The sequence below is a fragment of the Stegodyphus dumicola genome, chromosome X2 (assembly GCF_044657685.1).
Source record: "Stegodyphus dumicola isolate Sdum_Otavi_A_Nest chromosome X2, ASM4465768v1".
Classification (NCBI taxonomy): domain Eukaryota; kingdom Metazoa; phylum Arthropoda; class Arachnida; order Araneae; family Eresidae; genus Stegodyphus; species Stegodyphus dumicola.
Window position 1 is genome coordinate 37,540,127 of NC_140781.1, and position 23,121 is coordinate 37,563,247.

At 32.7% G+C, this 23,121-nt stretch overlaps 1 protein-coding gene across 4 annotated transcripts in view; it reads left to right on the forward strand.

Moving 5' to 3' along the window:
* The window catches only part of LOC118185112 (uncharacterized), a 254,232-nt gene that overhangs the window by 125,689 nt on the left and 105,422 nt on the right, over positions 1 to 23,121 (forward strand). For 3 of the 4 annotated variants that reach the window (XM_085809298.1, XM_085809301.1, XM_085809299.1), the window contains 3 exons: positions 2,060 to 2,170; positions 13,111 to 13,321; positions 22,702 to 22,817. In XM_085809298.1, the coding sequence (XP_085665424.1) occupies positions 2,060 to 2,170; positions 13,111 to 13,321; positions 22,702 to 22,817 (438 nt within the window). The remainder of the gene's footprint in view (positions 1 to 2,059; positions 2,171 to 13,110; positions 13,322 to 22,701; positions 22,818 to 23,121) is intronic. The other variant, XM_085809300.1, reaches the window with a different exon arrangement.

Genomic DNA, 23,121 nt, shown 5'->3' on the forward strand with positions numbered 1-23,121 from the left:
AGGCTCAGTTTCTTTAACTGCTGAATTGAAAATAAATATTCATATATATGGTTTAAAAAAAAGTCTCTGTACTTAAATTGACTACCAAGAACATGCTTTTGCAGCAATTTGCTAATTTATATATTCTAAATTTTATTTGAAATTTATTGTTTTTGACAGTTTGACTAGTTAATTTATGTATTTTTAATTTAATATGAAACTATTGTTTTTGACTGTTTATACTTTTTGATGATAGCTGTCATGAAGGTCTATCAACTTTAGATATCTGATTTAAGTGAAAACATGGCTTATTCCATGCATACATTCAGAATGAATGATGGTATTCAAAACTAGCTGCTAGATTCTTACAGGTAATCTAAGGACAAAATTAATATGTTAATTTTTGATCACCAGAGGACACTTTCTGACAATATTTGGTGCATTTTCAATATTGCTTTACTTTTGATGGCTGCTCCTTTTTGCAGAAAAATATTTCTTATATGTTTTGCAAACTTTGCAGTGTCTGTTTTGATATCTTTTATGTTTATTAGTGATTACTTATTATATAGTCTGCTTGCAAACAGTCGGATACATAGTGTTGTTACAATTCCTGAATTTCCATTTTCATTCTGTTTGGCAAACATGACTGGTGTAAAGTGAATTAAAGCTTTGATAATTTTAGTTGCTCCTCATATAGACCCTGAATCTGAAATCAGTATTCGATTTTCACATAACACATGTTGCATGGACATGACTTTAATATTAAGCATCTACTAGGTGATTTCCAGAATACCTGCATTGGGGTCATATTTTTAAAATTTTGCTTCTTATCTGTTTATCTTTTCACAAGATAATGTTATGTAGGGCTGCTTTTATAACTGGAAGTTGAAGTCCTGCTGATCTTACTAGATAAATAGTGAGTTATCCCTGCATCTTAAATAGCTCACAGAATACATAAGAAGGTTAAAATAACCTTTTTAACTTTATCTTAACGTAAATGGGCCCACCAGCGGCCGAGCGGTAAAGTCGCTGAACACTGGTAGTTTGGTCCGAGGTTCAAATCCTGCGAACGGGCTGGCTGCATGGGTGTTTTCGTGGTTTTCCCCATGTGTAACATGTATACGAGCCAGTTTCCCTTAGAAAGTCCTCCACAAAGGCATCCCTCCCCTTAGGCAGATAGCCCTAGTGTGCTTTGCCATAATTAAATACACCACATACTTAACGTAAATGAATAGACACAACTTGTGCTATAAATGAAATTTTTACCACATGTGAATCTTTAAATTAACATAATAGACAATTCAAATTAAACATTTGATAACATAGTCTAAAACCCCACATTAAATTGATAGAAATAAACTGGCTGAAATATTTTACCCATGTGTATTTAAAACATTCTCTAGTGCGAGTGTTCAGGCCAGAATACCACTTTTAAGCAAATCTAGCAAAACATACTAACAGTAAGATGCGATTGCCAAGCCTTTATCTAAAGTTTCAAAGCCTTGAGCTTAAATACACACAATGCTAATTTGCATTCTGATGAGAAATATGGAAAGTAACTTATAAAAAAATCCTAATAATGGGTTTATTAACATATGCTACGTTACGAGTAGAATGTATATCTTTTTGCATGAACTTTGGTAAAAATGTGAGCAAGCCTCAATTGAAAATAATGACTGCCCATAAAAAACAAAGAGAGTAAATAAAATTCAAAAGAGAGTAAATAAAATTCAAAAATGAATAGGTGTATCTTTAATAAAATTCTCTATCTATCATGCATCTGTGTATTTTTTATTTTACGTTTTTGCCCTGAGAATCTGTCTGGACGTTTGTGAAATGGCCAGCTTGAAATATTTTATTTTTTTTCCATTTTTAAACTTTATTTGCTGCAATTCAGCAGCTAATTTTTATTTATTTATTGCTAGGGATTTATATATTAACAAACTTTTCCCCCTTTTTTTAAGAAGCACTGAATAGTAAAGTTTGAAATATCTTCCTTATCAGTTGCATTATATATTTAAATGAGAGTATTTTCTTAAAATTAAAAATTTTTTTTTGTGTGTGTGTGTTTTGTGTATAGTCTAGGCCTGTTAATGAGAGTCCTAGGGGCATGTTTGCTGCTACCTTGAAGCATGGAAGTGGTAAAGAAGATAATATTGTTATTAGTGCTCATGCTCAGGAAAAGGATTTCGTAAGTACTTTGGGCATTCTTTTATTGTCCATTTCAGATTACCTACCTATTAGAGGTTCATGATTTTTTCAAAGTAAATTGTTATTTTCTGATCTTATGATGATGCTAATAGACATACTTTTGGAGCCAGCATACTACCGCAAATGCTCTTCTTGACTTAAGTTAATGAATTATTTTGACAATTATCATGTGCTTCCAGGTATAAGTCAATAAATTTTAACAGATAATTTACTTCTCAAGGTTATGATGATTTACAAATAATTCAATAAGAAAAAGCATCTTGAGGGTTAAATAATTGTAAAAAATTTTTTTCAATTTTATTTGATCAAAGTATACATTAACCCTTTGCGGCTCAGTGTTCCACTACATGGAACACCCAAATTGAATCGCTTCTGAAACCTTTAAATTCAACCGTAAATAGATAAAAATGCCTTAATAATATACTTTGAACTTTTCTTTTTAAACAGTAGATAGCAGCATATCACAAGGAGACACAGAATTTTCATTTATTATGTGGTATTAAAATCCACTTTTTTCAAGTAATTTTCTCTATTTTTTTAATGATATAAAAAATTTTATTTGGAAAAAAAAATAGGCCTAATTTTGCTGGCTGTACTCCAAATTATCTGTTCTATATTTTTTTAATCTTTCAAACAAAAACCATACGCAGAATCATTGAATAAACCCTGGTGTTCCATTAGCGGGAACACTGCGCCTTTAGCAATCTCATGCTGTTACGAATCAGAACATCTCTGCTTAGGAGAGAACATCCGTTGTTTACGTCTTCTGTTTCCGTTGCTTTGGGAGGGAAATGAATTCAAACAAAGCAGTATTGAGGGGTGAGGTCTGTTTTGTGTTATGAAAGTCCTAATATTGGCATCTTGAATTTTCTGGGACTAGTTTTTAGGCGGGAATTTTGTTCGTAGCTTGACTCATCATCTTTTCTTAGACCTGAGCGAATTTTTTGCTGTCGCTTTTTAGTCTCATTGCTGTTTATTTTCAATAATTGTGTGTGTACTTTTCGTGTATGTATATATCATAGGCTTATTTTTCTTTATTGTTAATATTAATCGTAGTTAATTTTTTTATTATTAATTTTCCATAAATGGCGCGGAGAGATCTAACTCTTTCTGAAGCGCTCTTTCCGAAAATTTGTAAATATTTTTGTGTAAAGGACTTGTGTTTATAGATATTTATCTCATTTATCCGTATATATTCAAGAATATCGTGCATATCCAGGAAACCATGTATACAGCCATAATACAGAGTTTTTTCATTCTTATACAAACGCTTCTACTCATTTTCGTGCTTCACTGCAATGCCTGCTTAGTCGCACTTTTAAAAGCTCTGGCGGCGCAGTGTTACACCTCATGGAACACCTACAGAATTAAAACGGTAAGTGCATCTTTTACAAAATTTTACCTGTATACTCCTTTAGGACTAAATAGATTGCATACAACTTTTTTTGTTGAAATTCCGACGTTAACATATAGTGCGCCGCAAAGGGTTAATCAAATTTCTTAATATCAGTATCCAGTCAGGAATTTTCATGAAATTCTTTGAAAGCACTCTGTGAAGAGGCAACAACGAGTGAATGTCATAATCCTCCATTCTGCCATTAATTTCTACATCTCTCCCATCCTCCATTCTGCCCCTCTGCTTTATATGTAATATTATTTTCAGTTCCTTCAGAGTATTGCTTATGAAAAGCAATAATGTTTAGTTTAAAACTAGCAGAAAAATGCAGTCTTTATTTGCCAGGCATCTTTTGCCATTTTCGCAGTGGTCATTTAGCTAACTAAGGAGCTTTAATGAGCTTTAGAATGTTAAAGTCTTTGCTTTGCAAATACCATGCTCATCAAATTAAATCTAGTAAGATTAAATTTAAAATACAAATATGAAATGGTGAAACATTTAATGATCCCAAAGAAATACAATTTACCTCCTCCCCTAAAAAACTGAATGTGAGAATTTGTTTTGTTTCATTAAAAAAATTTTTCAATTTAAGTTGTTTAAGCAGTTTCCTTTCATGTGTTGATGCTTTCGTTTTAATTTTATGTACTAGGACACAATTTCTTCACTGTTATAAAGCTCTACTGTTCATTCAAGTTGAGAATTCCTATTAAATAATCAGTTGAAATCTTTTCATTCTTATTAACTTTTTACTGTTTTTTTTCACTCTTTTTGGTGATATTTTCTGGATTTAAACCATAATACATGTTCTTTCAACTGTTGGCTGATGATGGGGATATTCTCATTACAGCTTTCTTGCCTGCAAAGGGGAAAAAATAAAAATAAAAAATCAGTATCTTGAACATTCCATTCCAAACAAACATTAGTCTTCGAGGTTCACTTACTATGTACAGGACTAGATAAGATAATAAAATTCTACCTTCAAAGCAGTTCCAGAGCCAAAAATGGAAATGTGATCTGCTTGCTAGCCAGCAAATGTTTAAAGCCAAAACAATTTACAGGATAATGTAAAAGGAAAGATGAAAATATATATATATATATATATATATATGGGAGGTCCAGATAATGAATCATTCTGGTTACTGGACATCTATGCTTTGGACTTACAAATTGTCTACATACATCTGCAGTATTCTTTAATTTAAACAGTGTTTTATTACATTTGAAAATTTTTATATGTAATGCTTATTATAGGCTGGCTTGTTGTATTTAAAGAGAAATGTTTATCTAAAAACATAAAATAGTGTTTTCTTATCTCAGTATGAAATGTGTCACTGGGCCACTTGTCAAATCATTGTGTACATATTGTGAATCATTTTGTAGGTTTTTGTATGTATAATAAACACAAAGGTTCATTCTTATAAAATCCACTTGTGATTGTTGGTGCACTAAGTTATTAAGAATGTCTCTGTGGTGGGATGTATCTATCAGATCATTGTGCATATCAATGTTATGCAAACAATTTAATTTGTTATGATGCTATAAGCTTAGATGCTGAGTAAGAGTCCCTAAAGAGAATATTTTATGTCACTTGTATACTGTCAGGTATCAAATATGCATCTTTCCTGTTTTCTGTGATATGTAGACAATCTTCACTATATCGCCTTTGAACGTCTTGACCAGTTTGGAATTGCCCGCAAAGCCAAGCTGGAAATATGCATCTTTCCTGTTAATGTTTATAGAATATTGAGCTTCTGGGTTACTTGTCTTTGATTTCTGCCACTTCCAATCTTTTGATTATCCTACCATGTTCATTAAGTGCATTTTTACTTTTTTTTTTTTTTTTGGCTAGAATCACTCTTTGAGATTAAAAAGCTGCAGTAGTCCTTTCCATGCAGTGTATTGATTGTTTCATTCTACATCAAGATCCTGGTTACCAAATTAAATTCATTTTAAGCATCATCAGCTCAGTATTCTTATCACTGAGTGGAAACTTCTGCTTCTCCTGTTAAAGAGATGACTAGATTTATCTATACAGAGTATATATCAAAAAAATTCTTCGCTATAGCAAACTCTAGCAGCCTAACTTCTCATTCAATTAAAATGACATTTCAAATATATATTTCAAATATTAAGTATATGCACAAGATTGTGATGATTTAAAACAATAGAGTTCTCACAGTTACGGTCAAAGTGGAAATATTTCAAAATATTTTTAATTTCAACACTCACTTTTTTCATGCACAAATTGATCAGCACATTGAAAAACCTTAAACTGCATTGGAACCACATGCATAATACCAAAAAAAAAAAAAAAAAAAAGTTTTTTCATCATTTGGTGTAAAAACATTTGTAAAATTGCAAAATAACAATCACAATACGAGGAGAGTGATGAAACATTTATTGGAATTAAAGTTTTCAACTTGCCCATGTAAGGTATTGCATGCAGGAGACTGTTGTCAATGGGACGAATGTAACATTGCAAGAGGAATTAGTATAGAATCACTCTTCATGCTTTATGGCATATTTAGTTCTGACTAATCTTGATGAATGTAATATTTAGGAGGAATCTGTACAACTTCACATTTTATGGCATCTTTTAATTCTGACAAATCTTTTGGATTTGAAGTGTACACCTTAGATTTCAGATAACTCAGAACCAGAAATTCATCAGACTGAGATCGGGATCGCGGTAACCTTAGGTTAGGTTATTTAATTATAGCAAGCCTCGAGAGCTATCTGCCAAAGGGGAAGGATGCCTTCGTGGAGGACTCGTAACTGGCTCGTATACACGTTACACATGAGGAAAACCACGAAAACATCCATGCAGCCAGACCATTCGCGGGATTCGAACCTCGGACCGAACTACCAGTGTTCAGCGATTTTACCGCTCGGCCGCTGGTGGGCCGGATCTGCGGTTACCATGATACTGCATAGTTAGGGGGATGCCTTGTGAACGGGTGGACAATTGCTAAGTATGGATGGCTATAGCAGTGATAGCAACCTCAAAATGGAAGTCACAAAAATATGAAAATTAGCATAAGTGTGGGATACAGTGAGAAGTGTTGTGCCTCTGCAAATTTTGGTTTGCCAAAGTTATTCATCATGTGATAGCACATTTTTAAAGGATTCAAAAATAACTATGGATTTAATATGTGAAAACACTTTAATTGCAAATATTTACAAGATTTAAAAGCAGTTATACTTACAAACAACGATAGAGCTTATTTTTAAAACATAAAACATAAACAGAGCTGAGTTGTAGCTGGTATTACTCAAACAACCTCCCACCTTGCAATTTGTAGGATACCTATAAAATGCGACAAAAGTTATGAATCAAGTCTATTGGGAATTTTAGCACATCAACCAGCTCTAGTAACAAAATCTGGGACTTTGGGTGATGAATCGTCATCTTCACTGGAATCTGAATCATTAGCTGCGAGGTGTAGAGGCATCTTCGTAGAGGCACTTTCATCCCTTCGACTATCTTGGGCAATGAATGGTAGCTTTTCGGAACTGTGGATTTCTAACAGATTAAGTCTTTGGAATAGTCTCAACTTCTCTCCATCAGCTGTTCTCACTCTGGCAACTCTTGAGTGCCCATCTGCTCCAGGAAAGACTTCAATGATGATTCCTAATGGCCAGTCCCCTTGCCATCAGTTTCTAGAACGACCTCTCCAACTCTTAAAGATTCTTCCTGGCTCTTACTTTATGAATCAGCATTGCTAAATACTCATTCAAAAATCTCATTCTTAAATCCTGCCATAATTTTTGTACAAAATGCAATCTTATGTTTAGGCTTTCACTATCGATTTCATCTAAATCAGTTGTTTCACTCCTAGGGATACTTTGTAAGAAATAAGCGAGAGTTAATGGCTTCAGACCTTCCAAATTGTCTTCAATAGATGTAAGTGGCTTAGAGTTTATTGTAGTTTCGCAGTCACATAGAATAGTTTCTAACCCTTCATAGTCAAGACTTTTCCTGCCCAAAATTCTTCTTAGCATCTTTTTCAACATTCCAACCATGTGCTCCCACCATCATTCCCACCAGGCGGATGTTGGGGGAGGTTAAAATTCCATTTGATTTTCTTGAAAGTGGAAAACGTCATGATCTTCTCCCAATCTAATTTTTTTAGAGCATTGCTTGAACCAATGAAGTTTGTACCATTGTCAGTGTAGATTATGTTTACTCTACCTCTTTGAGCAAAGAATCTTCTTAAAACCATAATAAAAACTTCTGTAGTACAGTTGTCCACATAAAGATTCTTTTAGTCGACAAGCTGTTTGCTTCCTTTCATCCAGTGCATTCTCGATGGTGAGCTATAGTTGCTTGTGGACTAGGAGAAGCCCTGAATACCACGCTACAGTGTCGGAGAGTGATTATTTCTTCTCGTCTTGATAACTCCTTCCATCACAGAAATTTAAAATATTCCCTATCCTCTGGATTTAAACTGATTTGCAAAAAAAATTTATTTCATGTCTGATGTTACACCAATTGAGTTTTTCCGAAACTGCATTATCAATTTGGGTACCGATTCCAATAAATTTTGTCCCTTTTCTAAACAATTATTCAAGGAATTTCCTTTGGAATCTTTTGTCAATGAATCTAAAACTGGCCAAATTTTTGTTGTTATTACACCAGTTTTTATCACAGGATGATGTGGTAAATAGTGTCCCCTTTTTCTCGTCTTTCTCTACAATTTCAATAATTCCATCCCGAACCCACTCATTTAAACACATCATCATATTTTCTTAAATATCGAGATCTAATAGGTAGTTGACATTAACCATTTAGTGGCTAATTCTTTATTCATTTCTAATTCTGGATGTCCACTTTTCCATGGCAAACATACTTCATATCTTTTGTCTTCGTTTCTTTTAATCGTTTTACAGAAAAAAATCTACCGTTTCATCAGTTATCTGCCTTGACTTTACTTGTGCAGGACATTTTATACCGATGACATCTAGGCTCCATAATTCCGTCAAATCTAAATTATTTATTAGCATGTACAATACTCTCCAAAGATTTAGTGTAGTTTCTTTGTTTACCTTGAAGCGTCCATTCAAATTTTGTTTTAATAGCTACCAAATTATTATCAATGGGCTCAATTCTCCCAGTCAATAATGTGCCAAGATAATCTTCTCCTATTAATAAACCTATTTCAGGCACATATTCTCCTGTATCACTTAAACATATATTTTTCTTTTTCAAAATTGGATAAATATCAGGATCCTCTACACGTGTAATTGCACCACATATCTTCTTTTCATCCAATACTGAAATAGTGTACTTGAAATTTGAACACAAGCTTTGTAATGTAATATTGTAGACATTGTGGGACTCTTGTTTAGTTTCATTGCCTCCCAAAAAGTCCATGACTCATCATTTCTTGATCTACAGGTTTCAATCCTAGTTTTTGTGCAATATCTTTTCGTATGAAAGATCTCTGAGCATCAGTATCAAATAATCCACGAACGATTCAGGACCTATTATCATTGATGATTTTCACCAATACAGTTAACAATAATTTTGGAGAATTTTTTGGTGACAAAAGAACTTGTGCATCCGATTCAGACTGTTTGGCTTTTTTGATTGATTTGTATTTGTACACCTAATGCTATGGTGCTTTTTCTTGCATATAATACACTTTAAATAAGCATTGCAGGTCTTAGAATTGTGTCCTGGTTTCAAGCAGACCAAACAAGCCCTCTTTTCTTTAAGGTTTTCCTTTTCGCCTCCAATGACATCTCGGCAACCTTAAAGCATTCTGAGGTATTATGAAAGGACTTATTTCAAAATAAAATATGTTTGCCATTTTTTTCAGCTCTTTGCTTTTCATTAGATACAATACAAGCTGCAGTGGGAATTTTTTTCGCTTTAAATTTTTCAAATTGATCATTTGCAAACCCTGATCGAGCAAGTTGTAACTGCTCTTCACTTTTGACTTCCAAACGAAGAAATTCTAATAAATTTCCTAGCATGTTTATCTTGTCTTTATTTTCTACACGGTTATGTGTGTGTTCCCACTCCTTGATAAGAAATTCTGGCAGAGCTGATTCTACTAAAGGATATAACATTGCTTCATATTTTTCAGGCATTACCCCTAAAGTCTCCAATGCTCGCAGCTAAGTCTGTAATTTATCATAAAGAACCCGCAAAGTAAAATTTTTGCCACTTTTCACTTGTGTTAAAACTAGATTTAAAAGTTCGCAAACATAAATTTGAATTAATAGTTCATCTTTAGCAAAACAAGAATTCAGCTGTTCAATTGCATTATAATAGTTTTCGCCAAATGGTGGAAAACTTGCAACTAAATCTCTGGCCGATAAACCTTCTTCAGTTGCTTGTAAAAGATACTGAAATTTGTCGTCTGTATCAATGTTATCATCATCATGAATTTTTTTTAAATTGTCCCCAGAATCCTAGCCAGTTTTTAATATTACCATCAAAACATTTCAATTCTAACTTAGGAAGATGGAAATTTTGCTTAGTTTCATGTACTACACTGGAAATATTGCCCTTTCTTTCAGTGGTTGGTAACATTGAATCAACTTTTGTTTTCATAGCAACCCAATGATTTCGTTAGCTTTACGTTAAATCCATATCCTTAGAAAATTCGTCTTCATTAAAATTTTCCATTTCTAGCCACGTTACTTTTCATCTAACTGAAATAATCTGTCAGCTTTATCATTAAAAATATTAAATACAGATATCAAATCAATCTTACTGCTTCATCTTTTAGAACAGTTTCCACTTCTTTGAAAGAAATTCGCCGTAATTGTATTCTCATTTTAAATTATCCATAGTCCTAGTGCACGGATGCCAGTATTTTAAAGGATTCGAAAATAACTATGGATTTCATATTAACTATGGATTTAATATGAAAAAACACTTTAATTGCAGATATTTACAAAATTTAGCAGTTACAAACAACGGTAGAGCTTATTTTTAAAACATAAAACATAAACAAAGTTGGGTTGTAGCTGATATTACTCATACAGCACTGATAGGAGATATGAAAGATTTGATGAGTATTGTCCATTGTTATTCAGAAGCAAAATTTAACAGGAAAGGATCAATTGACGTACTTGCAATTTGCAGTATATCTTCCTGACATCACCTAGATGATTTTACTCGTTCCATATTATTTGCAAGATTGAAGAAGGAGAAAAATAACAAATGTTGTTAGGCAACATGACATCAGCCACATTGTTGTTTTGGAGTTTAAGATATCATTTCAAAGAAATGAAATGTATAGCAAATGTTGTGGGGGAGGTTGTGTTTGCAGCATGACATGCAAGAAGATGGGTACATAATGCTGTTGACAAAAAGGAAACAGTGTAGCACAGATGCTGAAATAACAAATCAGTTGCTTGCTGCAAGCAAATCTGCTAAAAACCTGTAGCCAGATGCTTTCATCAAGAAAGCTTATATGCCCACCTTCGTGTTGTGTGCATTTCATTGTTTAGACATCACAGTTCTGCCCATTTGCTATGGTGTCATCAGCATTGCAGTTGGAGAAGAGACGACTGGGCATGTGTACTATTCTCAGATGAAAGGTTCTGTCTCTTGTGTGATTGTAGACGAAAACTGACGTCGCATGAGATTGCTATGGCATATAGTTCGTCAAATATGCAGAAAAGGGACCGATATCCTACATGTAGTGCCATGGTATGAGCTGAGATCATGGTCAGCAGCTGTATGTCACTCTGTGTGCTTCCAGCTGGGACTAGGGCTGGTCAATAATACATTAATGATGTCCTACTGCCTCATGTTTGCTTGTTTCATGGTGCTGTTGGTGATTAACTTGCAGTCATAGGTGACAACACAATATGTCATCGAACAGTCACTGTTTGGGAGTATCTAGAGAGTGAGGATATTCAATGCCTGTTATGACCAGCACATTCTCCAAATCTGAATCCCTTTGAAAATGTTTGGGATGTTTTCGGGAGGAATCTTGCCCTCCTTATGCCAGAATGGAATACCTGTGGATGGTAATTGCATTTTTTTTCACTTTTACATATTCAGCACAAAATGACTTTTTTTCCCTTGAACACTTTTCAAAGCCTTCTGGATTTCAGGGCATAAAAATTGTCTTTACTGTTATGTCCTAATATTCTGGTATTATTTTATTTCGCTTTGCATACAACTGCACTTACTTATTTATGTGTGTAGCTGTTTGTGTTCCCATTCTTAGCAATTGTCCACCAGTATATCTCAAAAGTGCCATTGCACAACTGCCGAATGCACGTGACATATGGAGGAACGCCATCTCTCATCCCTACAATGTCATTAACAACATTAGTGCTTAGTAACAGCTGGTTTTACTAAGTACTTGTGAGGGACCACATTTTCACACCTATGGAAGAGATCTCGTCAAAAAAGTATAGACTGAAAAAAAAAAGTGCCTCTGATCTCCTGATTACTTGCTATGAATAGAACAGTGCCTGTTGGACTTAAAGAAAGCCAAAATGAGCTTTTTACTAATTAATAAATTTGCCAATGAGTTGCTGACTTTTTGTAGGGGAGTGGATAATGACAGAATGCCAAGTAAATGTTGTAACAATTATATATAGGATCAATTATGGGGGGTAATTAAAATTGAAGATTTGAATTCATTGGCTATCTTTATAAGAGTGCTATATATAAAGCAAACATGTAAAACTAATTACTGGATTTCTGACTTATGCAGTAACTTAAGATAGACAATATAAAATTACAGTTATTCATGTAAGTTTATTTTATTAAATGGAGAATAATTAAAATATAGCTATTTTTTGTATATTTTTCTATGTGTTGCAAAAATATATACAGACAACAAAAAGGCGAATAAACATTTTCAATCGGAATAGCTTTATTTAATCCGAGTAATAATAAACCATACTGTGAAATAAGTAAATTCTCAATATTGTACAAAAATTTGGTATTATGGATCATTTAGTGTGTTAGGACACATGGGAATAAAACCTACCGAGCCTAAGAGAAAAACTCAGCATGAAAATAAAAAATTAGTTATTGCTGCCTTTGGTGTTAAATCCTCTATTTGATTGTAGCTGTATTTATTAGTTTTTTTTTTTTCAGTATCTATTCATGTATTTAATTTTCCATGAACAAATGTTTGCATGCTAATTCATCTGTTTTTCTTATTAATTTGAATTGTATTACAAATGCTAGCTGGGTATGTATATATTTTTACTTTGGTGTTTTATGCTGTATTATATTTTATTTGATTTCTTGTTCTCCATAGCGACAGTTCTTTTCGGTCAAATTTCATTTATATTCTGGTGTTCTTTTGCAGCAACTATTGCCATTGGGTAGTGCCTTTGTATGAAATTTAGTTTGTTGTTGTTGTAGATAACGCTATTTTGATCAGTAAATTGAAATATAAATTAAATTATGAAATTTTGAATTGTGTTCTTAAAAATTGACCATTTTTTGGTTGCTATTAAATATTTTTAAATGTATCATTTGTTTCAAAGTTTTTATGCTTTGTTTTATAATTTTCTCATTTTTCTTCTTTTTAAAGGTTGAGAAATTGGTTAACATATTAAAAGAAGAAGGGTATAATGTTTGGTCTTCAACTGATATTACAGAATCATATGGTAGCTTTGATGATAGCCAGCAATCTGAATATTCTCCAGTTATGGAATCATATTCGCATATCAAGTCATTTAGTAATGAAAACTTAAATATTTCAAGACAGAATTCTATATGTAATTTCAAATCTGATTGTGGCGGTATGCATTATTTTCTTCCCTGTTTTATTTTTATTGAGGTTAAAAAAAGTATTTTAAGTTCTAGTGAATAAAACCTTTAAAATATGGGTATTATTTGTGGTACACAAAACTCTCCTATTAATCTCTGTATGCTTAAAAAATAGTTAACTCTGTTTTTTGACGTAGCTGACCATTGCAGAAACCTGTAACAGTTTATGATGATACTTCGAAAAGGTATCAAAAAAGGTATATAGGTACTCCAAAAAGTATCAAGATACTCCCAAATAGTGATTGAATCAGGTTATATTTAGTGTAAAGGATATACAACCACTTGCAAGAAATATGTATTGAACAAAATGCATTAACATAATTTTTAATGGTGAAAAATTATTGTTTTTTGCACATTTGAGGAGATTAAGTATGATGAATCAAATTTTACTTTGTAGAATAATTTGAGTATTTTGATGTGTGAAATGTTTAAAAGAATTACAGTAGGCTTTCATTGTTGTCTAAAGGTGTTTTACCAAAATATGCTCAAGATCAAAGTTAGAAAAAGTTCCGTTTGATTTTTTTCCCCAATTTTTAAAACAATGCAAGGTTTTTTTCTGTCTTTGTTTTGTGATTGTTTATATTTTAATAAGCTAAAATGTTAATTCTTTTAATAAATTTGTATGTCATATTTGATGAGAAAAGTTAATTTCCCCCAAAAATAGCATTTCTGAATATAGAAGGTTTTTCTCATAAAATACATATAAAAATCACTTAAGTATTCATACAATTTTATTACTTTTAATGTATTCCTTTTTAATATCTTTCATTTAAACAATAATGCTACTTTTTATGCTTTATGTGTTAAATTGTTATTATTTCATACTTCACATGAAAGCGAAGTGAGATTATATTTTGTGATTTTACTGTTAGGTTTAAATATATTTCAGAGTGGTTTGATAGCTAAATCAGATGTAAAGTAGAGATGGGGATCAAAATTAAGTACTGGGTTTTTATTAGGTGTTGCTGGAAAATTTTCTCCATGTCCCCCATTGTACTGCAGTATTGATTTAGTATAATATTATTCATTATCAGCCTCTTGTTTTTTACCTGTGTACTTTTGTAAGATGTTTATTTCCTTACAATTTTAAAATATTATTTTTTATTGCAAAGAGCATACATATGTGGATACACTATTCCCATTGCGTTGGCCTGGTGTGAGGTAGAACTGATGTGATAAACAGAAAGCTGTTGACAATAACCATATATAAAGTATTTTACTAATAAGCTTCATTTCTGAAAACCATTTAAGTTCGTATAAAATACACTGATGTCCAAATTGACATATACAAAAATAATGATGTTCCATGACATATCTAATCAATAGAATCTATTTTTGCAGAGAATGTGTAAAAAGTAAGCCTAATTAGCATTATCTACTAATTCAGAAGTCAAACAACAAAAATCAGCGTTATATTTACAAAATTTTCACAGGACTAGTTTCGATGGTTTTACCGAACCACCATCTTGAGCTGCAAAACCGCAAATGAACAAGACAGGAAATAATGATTAGATAAGATAAGAAAGCCTGGACAAGAATAAGCAAGTGGCGCCATCTGTTGGTAAAACCAGAACTAAAACATACTTTCTTTAAAGGCCGAAGGCAAATTTGGATTGGAATTGGGATCGTTAACTAGAACAGAAAGATTTTTATGAATGTGAAATGCCTCTAGAAAATCCAGTTCTCCAATGGAAGATGTTTTTTGAATAATTTTGGCAGCAGAAAAACTGAAAGTGTGGTTTTCGGACCAACAATGTTGAGCAACAGAAGACTTCTGTGTTTCCTTTTTTCTAACATATGCCTCATGTTCCTTGACGCGAAATTTTAAGGCTCTCTTAGTTTGGCCAATGTAAATTAAACCACACTGGCAAGGAATCCTATAAATACCCCAGGAATTCATATCCGGAATGGGGTCCTTGAGTATGGAAGTCTGAATTTTATTGATGGGAGAATAAACAACCCGAAAGTTAAATTTCTGCAAAATATGTGCAACTTTATAGCTAACTGATGGAAAGAAGGGAATGACAACAGAATTTTTATAATCTCCTAAAACAAGATTGTGCCTTTTAGTGTGTTGAGATGAGAATTTTTTAACTGCTTGATTAATAATGTTGGGTGGAAAGCCCCTGTCAATAGCTATTGCTTTTAAATACTTTAGTTCTTCATCAAGGGCTAGTTTGGAGGAGCAAACTTGAAGAGCACGGAAAACATAGGAATAAAATGAAGCTAACTTTTGTTTAGTCGGATGACATGATTTAAAGTGTGGTGGAAGGCAAACCGATGAAGGTTTACAGTAAACCGTAGTACTGAAGTTGGATGTGTTACGTGTGACCAGAATGTCGAGAAACGGAAGAGAATTGCAAGTCTCAAGTTCAAAAGTGAACTGAATAGCAGGATCAATAGAATTCATTGTTGAAAGAACTTTATTTAAATCATCTTTATTACCTTCAAACAGAGTAAAAGTATCGTCTACATAGCGGAACCATGCCAGGAAGTTTAAAGTTTCAAACAATTTTGATTCATAATAATGCATGTAGATATCAGCCAGGATGGGACTGAGGGGGCTTCCCATGGCTAATCCCTCAGTTTGCTTGTAATATTTATTTTGGAAAACAAAATGTGTTTGTTTCAAACAGAGTTGAGTGAGAGAAATTAGCTCATCAATTTCGATGCAAGAGAAATGAAATTCGCGAAGTCTGGTTTCTGGACATCTTAATGCACCCTCCACTGGGACATTGGTGAATAATGATTTTACATCAAAAGAAACCATGAGTAAATTACTAGGAGAAATGTTTTTAACTTTTTTTACTAACTCTATTGAATTTTTTATGGTGTAAATGTTATTGTCTAATAGAGTTGAAAATCTAATTATTCACCAATGTCCCAGTGGAGGGTGCATTAAGATGTCTAGAAACCAGACTTCGCGAATTTCATTTCTCTTGCATCGAAACTGATGAGCTAATTTCTCTCACTCAACTCTGTTTGAAACAAACACATTTTGTTTTCCAAAATAAATATTACAAGCAAACTGAGGGATTAGCCATGGGAAGCCCCCTCAGTCCCATCCTGGCTGATATCTACATGCATTATTATGAATCAAAATTGTTTGAAACTTTAAACTTCCTGGCATGGTTCCGCTATGTAGACGATACTTTTACTCTGTTTGAAGGTAATAAAGATGATTTAAATAAAGTTCTTTCAACAATGAATTCTATTGATCCTGCTATTCAGTTCACTTTTGAACTTGAGACTTGCAATTCTCTTCCGTTTCTCGACATTCTGGTCACACGTAACACATCCAACTTCAGTACTACGGTTTACCGTAAACCTTCATCTGTTTGCCTTCCACCACAGTTTAAATCATGTCATCCGACTAAACAAAAGTTAGCTTCATTTTATTCCTATGTTTTCCGTGCTCTTCAAGTTTGCTCCTCCAAACTAGCCCTTGATGAAGAACTAAAGTATTTAAAAGCAATAGCTATTGACAGGGGCTTTCCACCCAACATTATTAATCAAGCAGTTAAAAAATTCTCATCTCAACACACTAAAAGGCACAATCTTGTTTTAGGAGATTATAAAAATTCTGTTGTCATTCCCTTCTTTCCATCAGTTAGCTATAAAGTTGCACATATTTTGCAGAAATTTAACTTTCGGGTTGTTTATTCTCCCATCAATAAAATTCCGACTTCCATACTCAAGGACCCCATTCCGGATATGAATTCCTGGGGTATTTATAGGATTCCTTGCCAGTGTGGTTTAATTTATATTGGCCAAACTAAGAGAGCCTTAAAATTTCGCGTCAAGGAACATGAGGCATATGTTAGAAAAAAGGAAACACAGAAGTCTTCTGTTGCTCAACATTGTTGGTCCGAAAACCACACTTTCAGTTTTTCTGCTGCCAAAATTATTCAAAAAACATCTTCCATTGGAGAACTGGATTTTCTAGAGGCATTTCACATTCATAAAAATCTTTCTGTTCTAGTTAACGATCCCAATTCCAATCCAAATTTGCCTTCGGCCTTTAAAGAAATTATGTTTTAGTTCTGGTTTTACCAACAGATGGCGCCACTTGCTTATTCTTGTCCAGGCTTTCTTATCTTATCTAATCATTATTTCCTGTCTTGTTCATTTGTGGTTTTGCAGCTGAAGATGGTGGTTCGGTAAAACCATCGAAACTAGTCCTGTGAAAATTTTGTAAATATAACGCTGATTTTTGTTGTTTGACTTCTGAATTAGTATTTATTCGGCGTGTTATTGTGTCTTAATTAGCATTATCTAGTCAAAAGTGATCAAATGGAAACCATTTGATATAAAAATAAAATCGTACTTTTGATATACAAATCAAAGTGTGTTGTCATCTGACAATGAATCAAGAGTTTGTGCAAAGTGAATATCTGAGTGAATTTCTGAAATACAGCATTTAATTTCAGTGTGTAAAAACTCAAAAAGGTTTGTTATGGCTCCAAAGTATCATTTGGAAGAATCTGTGAAGTGTTGAATCATTGGCCAATTTAGAAGCAGGGCAGATAATCATTGAAATAGTAAGATGTGAGAATATTTCAAGACTGGCAGTTTTGGTATGTAAACAATATCAGAACTCTTGTAAGGTCGTAAATGAATAATAATATCTTCTCAGGATCAATATCTAGGAGTAAATGAATAATTGAGATAAACCGCAAAAGAGGGATTACTTTAATTGGTGCAACGAACGGAAATGAACACCAGTGGTCCCATGTTCTCTTTGCTGATGAGTCAAGGTTTTGTTTAACATCTGATCTAAAGTTGTTCACATCAGGAGAGAGTCAGGCATGCAAAATCTTCCTTTGAACATCGTGGCACATACCCATTTTGGTAATGCAAATTTCTTACATGGGGAGGAATAATGACCAATGGAAGTCTGCCTCTACGTAGTTTCAACAGCGGATCGATGACCAGCCAGAGATATTAGAATGAGGTCTTGGAACGTTATGAAAATTTTGCTAAGGAGTCTTTTGGTCTGACTTTTATTTATAAATGATAATGCTCATCCTCTTCGAACGAAGCTTATTAACGAATTCACTGAAAGTTAAGACATTGAGTGAATACTATGGCCAGCAAAATCTCCTGATCTGAACCCAGTAAGGAACTTATGAGACTACTTTGGAAAAGAAATTGCATGCTGACATCTTTCTTCAAGAGATATAAATGGCTTGAAGACCACATTGATGGAAGAATTGAACTTAATTTCCTAAACTGTGGTTAACAATTTTATTACCAGCAGGAGATCATGTTCCTTATTAAATTCATATGCCCTAATTTATTTTTGAATTATTCCTATGTTTTAAACTTTCCTTGTAATGCATTATTACCATTTCTGTTTCATGCTACAGTTTTATATCATATGCAGTGCTCTTTAAAACTTTTCCTTTTATTTATGTGTTATTGTATCATTCCACATAAATTCATAGAATTAAAGTTTTGAGTTTCTGTATCATTCCACACAAATTCATAGAATTAAAATTCTGAGTTTCTGTATCATTCCACACAAATTTATAAAATTACAGTTCTGATTTGAGAAATCTATTTCATACATGTAAAGATAATTTTGGACATGAATGTAATTAAAGTTACACAATTAAGTTAAGACATTAGCACTGAACACACATGAACATGTTAAGCTTAATGTCCACCAAGTATATATAGTGATAAGTGTAACTCTTATGACGTACATTTTGAAATTGTCGCTTCTATATGTATTTTCAGTTCTCAACAGGAAACCGACTTCCTGAAATCAGTTATTGAAATATCCTTTTTTCCTCATAAAATAATAATATCCCTTCTTGTCAGATTTTTACTTCTAAATTTGCTTTTTTAAACCCTTTGCGCCGGGTAGCGCAAACGCATGCTTATCGCGGAGGCCGGCAGTGTCTTACGCGAGCGTCTGTTTAGGGCCGGGGGCTTTTTTGCCATTAAGACTAAATCCATGAAATTTCCGAAGTATAAAAGCATTGTTTAATAATGCTCTATAGAGTATTTAAATGGCTTATGCTTTATAGATATTTTATATGTACTTTAATTACCTTATTTCTTGTTTAAATGCATATTTTACACATTTTATTTTCATTACTCACCATTTTATGACTTTTAACATTATACATCTGAAAACTAAATATATTACTTAAAATTCTCGTTTCGTATGAAAAATTTGTAAACGGGGATCTACACACAGTCCTACGTTACATTCCTTGCACTCTTAATAACTCATTTGCAGTTTTGGAGGATTTTTCCGGGAATGTGAACAAACGAAGCATTGTCGTCTCATTTTCTTATCAGTTTCTTCCAAACAAAGTTTTGGAAAATGTCTTTCAGTTAATCTGAGCGGATTTAATGATTCTGCTGATCTTAGTGTGATATATGTAGAATCAATATCTGAAATATTTTGCATCATTTCTGCTATTTCATGCTCTGTTAAACATTTTCGATGCTTCGATATTGCAACGGTAAAAACAGAAAGAATTCACGTCTAATAAGATCTAATTATTTTCTAAAAACTGAACTGCAAACCGAAATACCCAACTCTTTAGCGAAAATAAAACTTCTCTACTTACAATAAACAACTACCACATGCGAATTTAAAGAGACGTCAAATCACGCCATTCGTAAACATTTATTTTCCCTTTTGTTTACATAATCAAAAACACGTGTATGTGAGTCATGCTTCTCTCATTTCAAGTAGAAAGTCTAAATGTGCATGTATCTGAAACCATGTGGACATACAATGCCATCTTGTGGCAGAAATTATAGTTTTTAAAACGTTCCAGGACACTGGCACAAATACATGACAGTCAGGGCTGAACGGGAAAACGCTCTGGCACGCTTGCGTGTCGGCCGGGAAGTGAGTGTGTTCATTGCTGGCACGTAGATGTGACAGTCGGCGCGAAGGGGTTAAACACACTAATGTGTAGAAAAATCAATATATGTGTGCTGTTATAATTTTTTAAACATACTTTGTCTAAAATTGATATGTTATCATATTTTTGATAAATTTTATTCATAAACAGAAGAGCAAAATAGAAATTTATCCTTGAATTATTCTTGAATTGCAATGTCGTCACTGGAAAATGTTTTGTAGAAATACCAAAATATCTTTCATTTAAAATTTTTTTTCATTCTAGATTTTTTTAAATTCAAAATAAAGCCTCTGGGTAAAAATACAATGGGTTGTGGAAATTTGCTGTTAGTTATTTCTTTCACTTTTTTATTAATACTTTGACTGCCGCATCACCCGTATTCGGGTGACGGCAAAAATTCTGATTAGGCCGCATCATCTGCATTTGGATGACTGTTCTTTGAGTTCTTACGAGGTGAAGTAGATATTTGAAAAAATAATTGTTGAAAGAAAGAAATGAAAATTATTGTTGCTGATAGCTAAATTCATTCCATTCACTAAACTGAATTCTGCTTTCTTTGGTATCAACTTTTTTTCTTCTTAAACAGCCAGTTCTTGTAAAATATGATCAGTAGTATCTGCATTACATTTATTATCACTGCATTTTTATTCTAATCAGAATCTGAAGATGTAATTTTGTTTATAATTATTTTTCTGAAAAACCTTGACTGTTCCTCATCACTACTTTTCGAATTTTTTTCGAATTTCAAAGTCTCACAACAGGTCTGATCTTCACTGCTATATGATTCAATAAACAACTGATACATGTGTTTGACACTTGTGGCCTAAGGGAGATTTTCTTAAACTCGCATGGTGGTCAACATGCTAAACATTAAAAGGCAGAATGGGGATGTTATGACATTTGTAAACTATCATTAAACGTAAAATCAAACATTTAGGACAACTGAATACCAGTATTGCACTTTTATGATAAATTGCAATTCTGCAAGTGAAAAATGGTTTATATGTGATTCAAACGTAAATGCAGGAAGAAAAATATTTCTTTCCTAAAGATGATAAACCTCATGTTAGCAGCTCATATGGTCAAGTTCAGAATGAAATCTGTACTAAGATCTGTTGGGCTGAGATGTCAGTGCACATAATTGCTGATAAAATGTGTGCTTTCTTTCATCCAGTTTCATCTTCAAGTCACTCTTCAAATACAGCTGTATATTGCAGTCAAACCTTTTGTGTTATTCCTTTCAACTCTATAAAATATTTTATATCTCTACACATAGATTATCCTTCCTAATTCTCTAAACCAAGCCACTTCCAAGCCTTAAAACTAGTTCATGTATATTCATTTAGTAAACTGAAAATAATACAAGCTCACCTGATTAGCATGATTAATACTAGCCAGATGTTACTTAGCTAAGCGATTCTCCATACTTTATAAACTGCTGACCAATGGGGAGTGGTTAGACTGCTGAACACCAGTAAATTGACATGGATTCAAATCCCAGTGAATGGGAGTTTGAGGTGGTTTTGCTTATGAATATTAAGTCAGTTTTCCTTATGAAGTCCTTCATAAAGACATCCATCCTATAGGCAGATAGTATTCATGAGTTTTTCTGTATTCCAAATAATCCTAATGTGTGTTTTGCATATTTTCCCATTTTTATGCAAAAATACATGCATTTTCTTACTATTTTACAAAGGCGCTGATGGATTAGGTTTAACTTTATTATTTTAAATTGGAATTTCCTGAAGAAAATAAATTTGTTGCTGAAAAAATTATTTTTGTCCCTCCGAAGTTCAGATCTTTATTGGTTTAGCACTATAAATAAGGTTAGTTTTTCTTATGATCCTTGACTATCTAGAATTTTTCTAGTTTGATTTTTAATATTTATAATACATATTAAATGTGCTTTTTGTGTTGTGCATTGACAAATAACTGAAGTTATAATATCAGTAAATACTTCTGAGGAAAAACATAGATGAATTTTAGTTTTTGTATGATTTTTCTATCTTGACACTTTTATTGCCAATCATTTTATTAAAGGACTGCAGCATATCATACATAGAGCACATAAAATATGTTAATCAAATATGTTTTTGATCAACAGTAGGCTTTAATAATTTTTCATGGAATCTAAAATAACCTGCAAACTATCAACTGTGCTCAGTGTTAGCTCTTGTGATCCCATTATAATTCAGGTATTAAATGCAGTTTATAATTATGGTGCATTAATTTGTTTGCAGTTAGTGTATATAAAATTATGTTAATTACAAATTTCATGGTTCTGATTTCCTCTCTATGTGTAGTTTCATTAATAGAATCTAAATCTGCATGCAAAGAGAAAGAATAATAATTTAATATTATGAATTTTTTTTTTTTTTTTTTTTTTTTTTTTTTTGTATGTGTGTGTGTGTGTGAAATTTGTTGTCAACAAAATTGTTTTCATATTATGGAAAAATTTTCAGGGGATGATAGCTTGCAATGCAGTCAGTCTGAATTCAAAAGAAATGTTCAAGCGGCAAAATTGGTGATTTTAATAATTTCAGAGACGTACAACAAATGCCGTTTGTGTTTGCAACAAGTAAGTACAGAATTTTGATTCTGAAGTAATAAACCTTATTTATTCATTGACAATTTTATTCAATTAAAATCATTTTAGATAAATTTTACAATGAACTGTTGCTAGTTGTGTTTGTGTAACATGTTGTAGTCATTAATTGCCTTTAGTTATTCAAAGAAAATGTGACAAGGAAGGTAGATGAAATCTTAAATCCTTGATTAAAACTGGAACTGAAGCTAGTTGAAAAGCCTGAATTTAAGGACATTGGAGATTACAAAGGAAACTGATTGCTTTATATATATATATATATATACCCATATTAAAA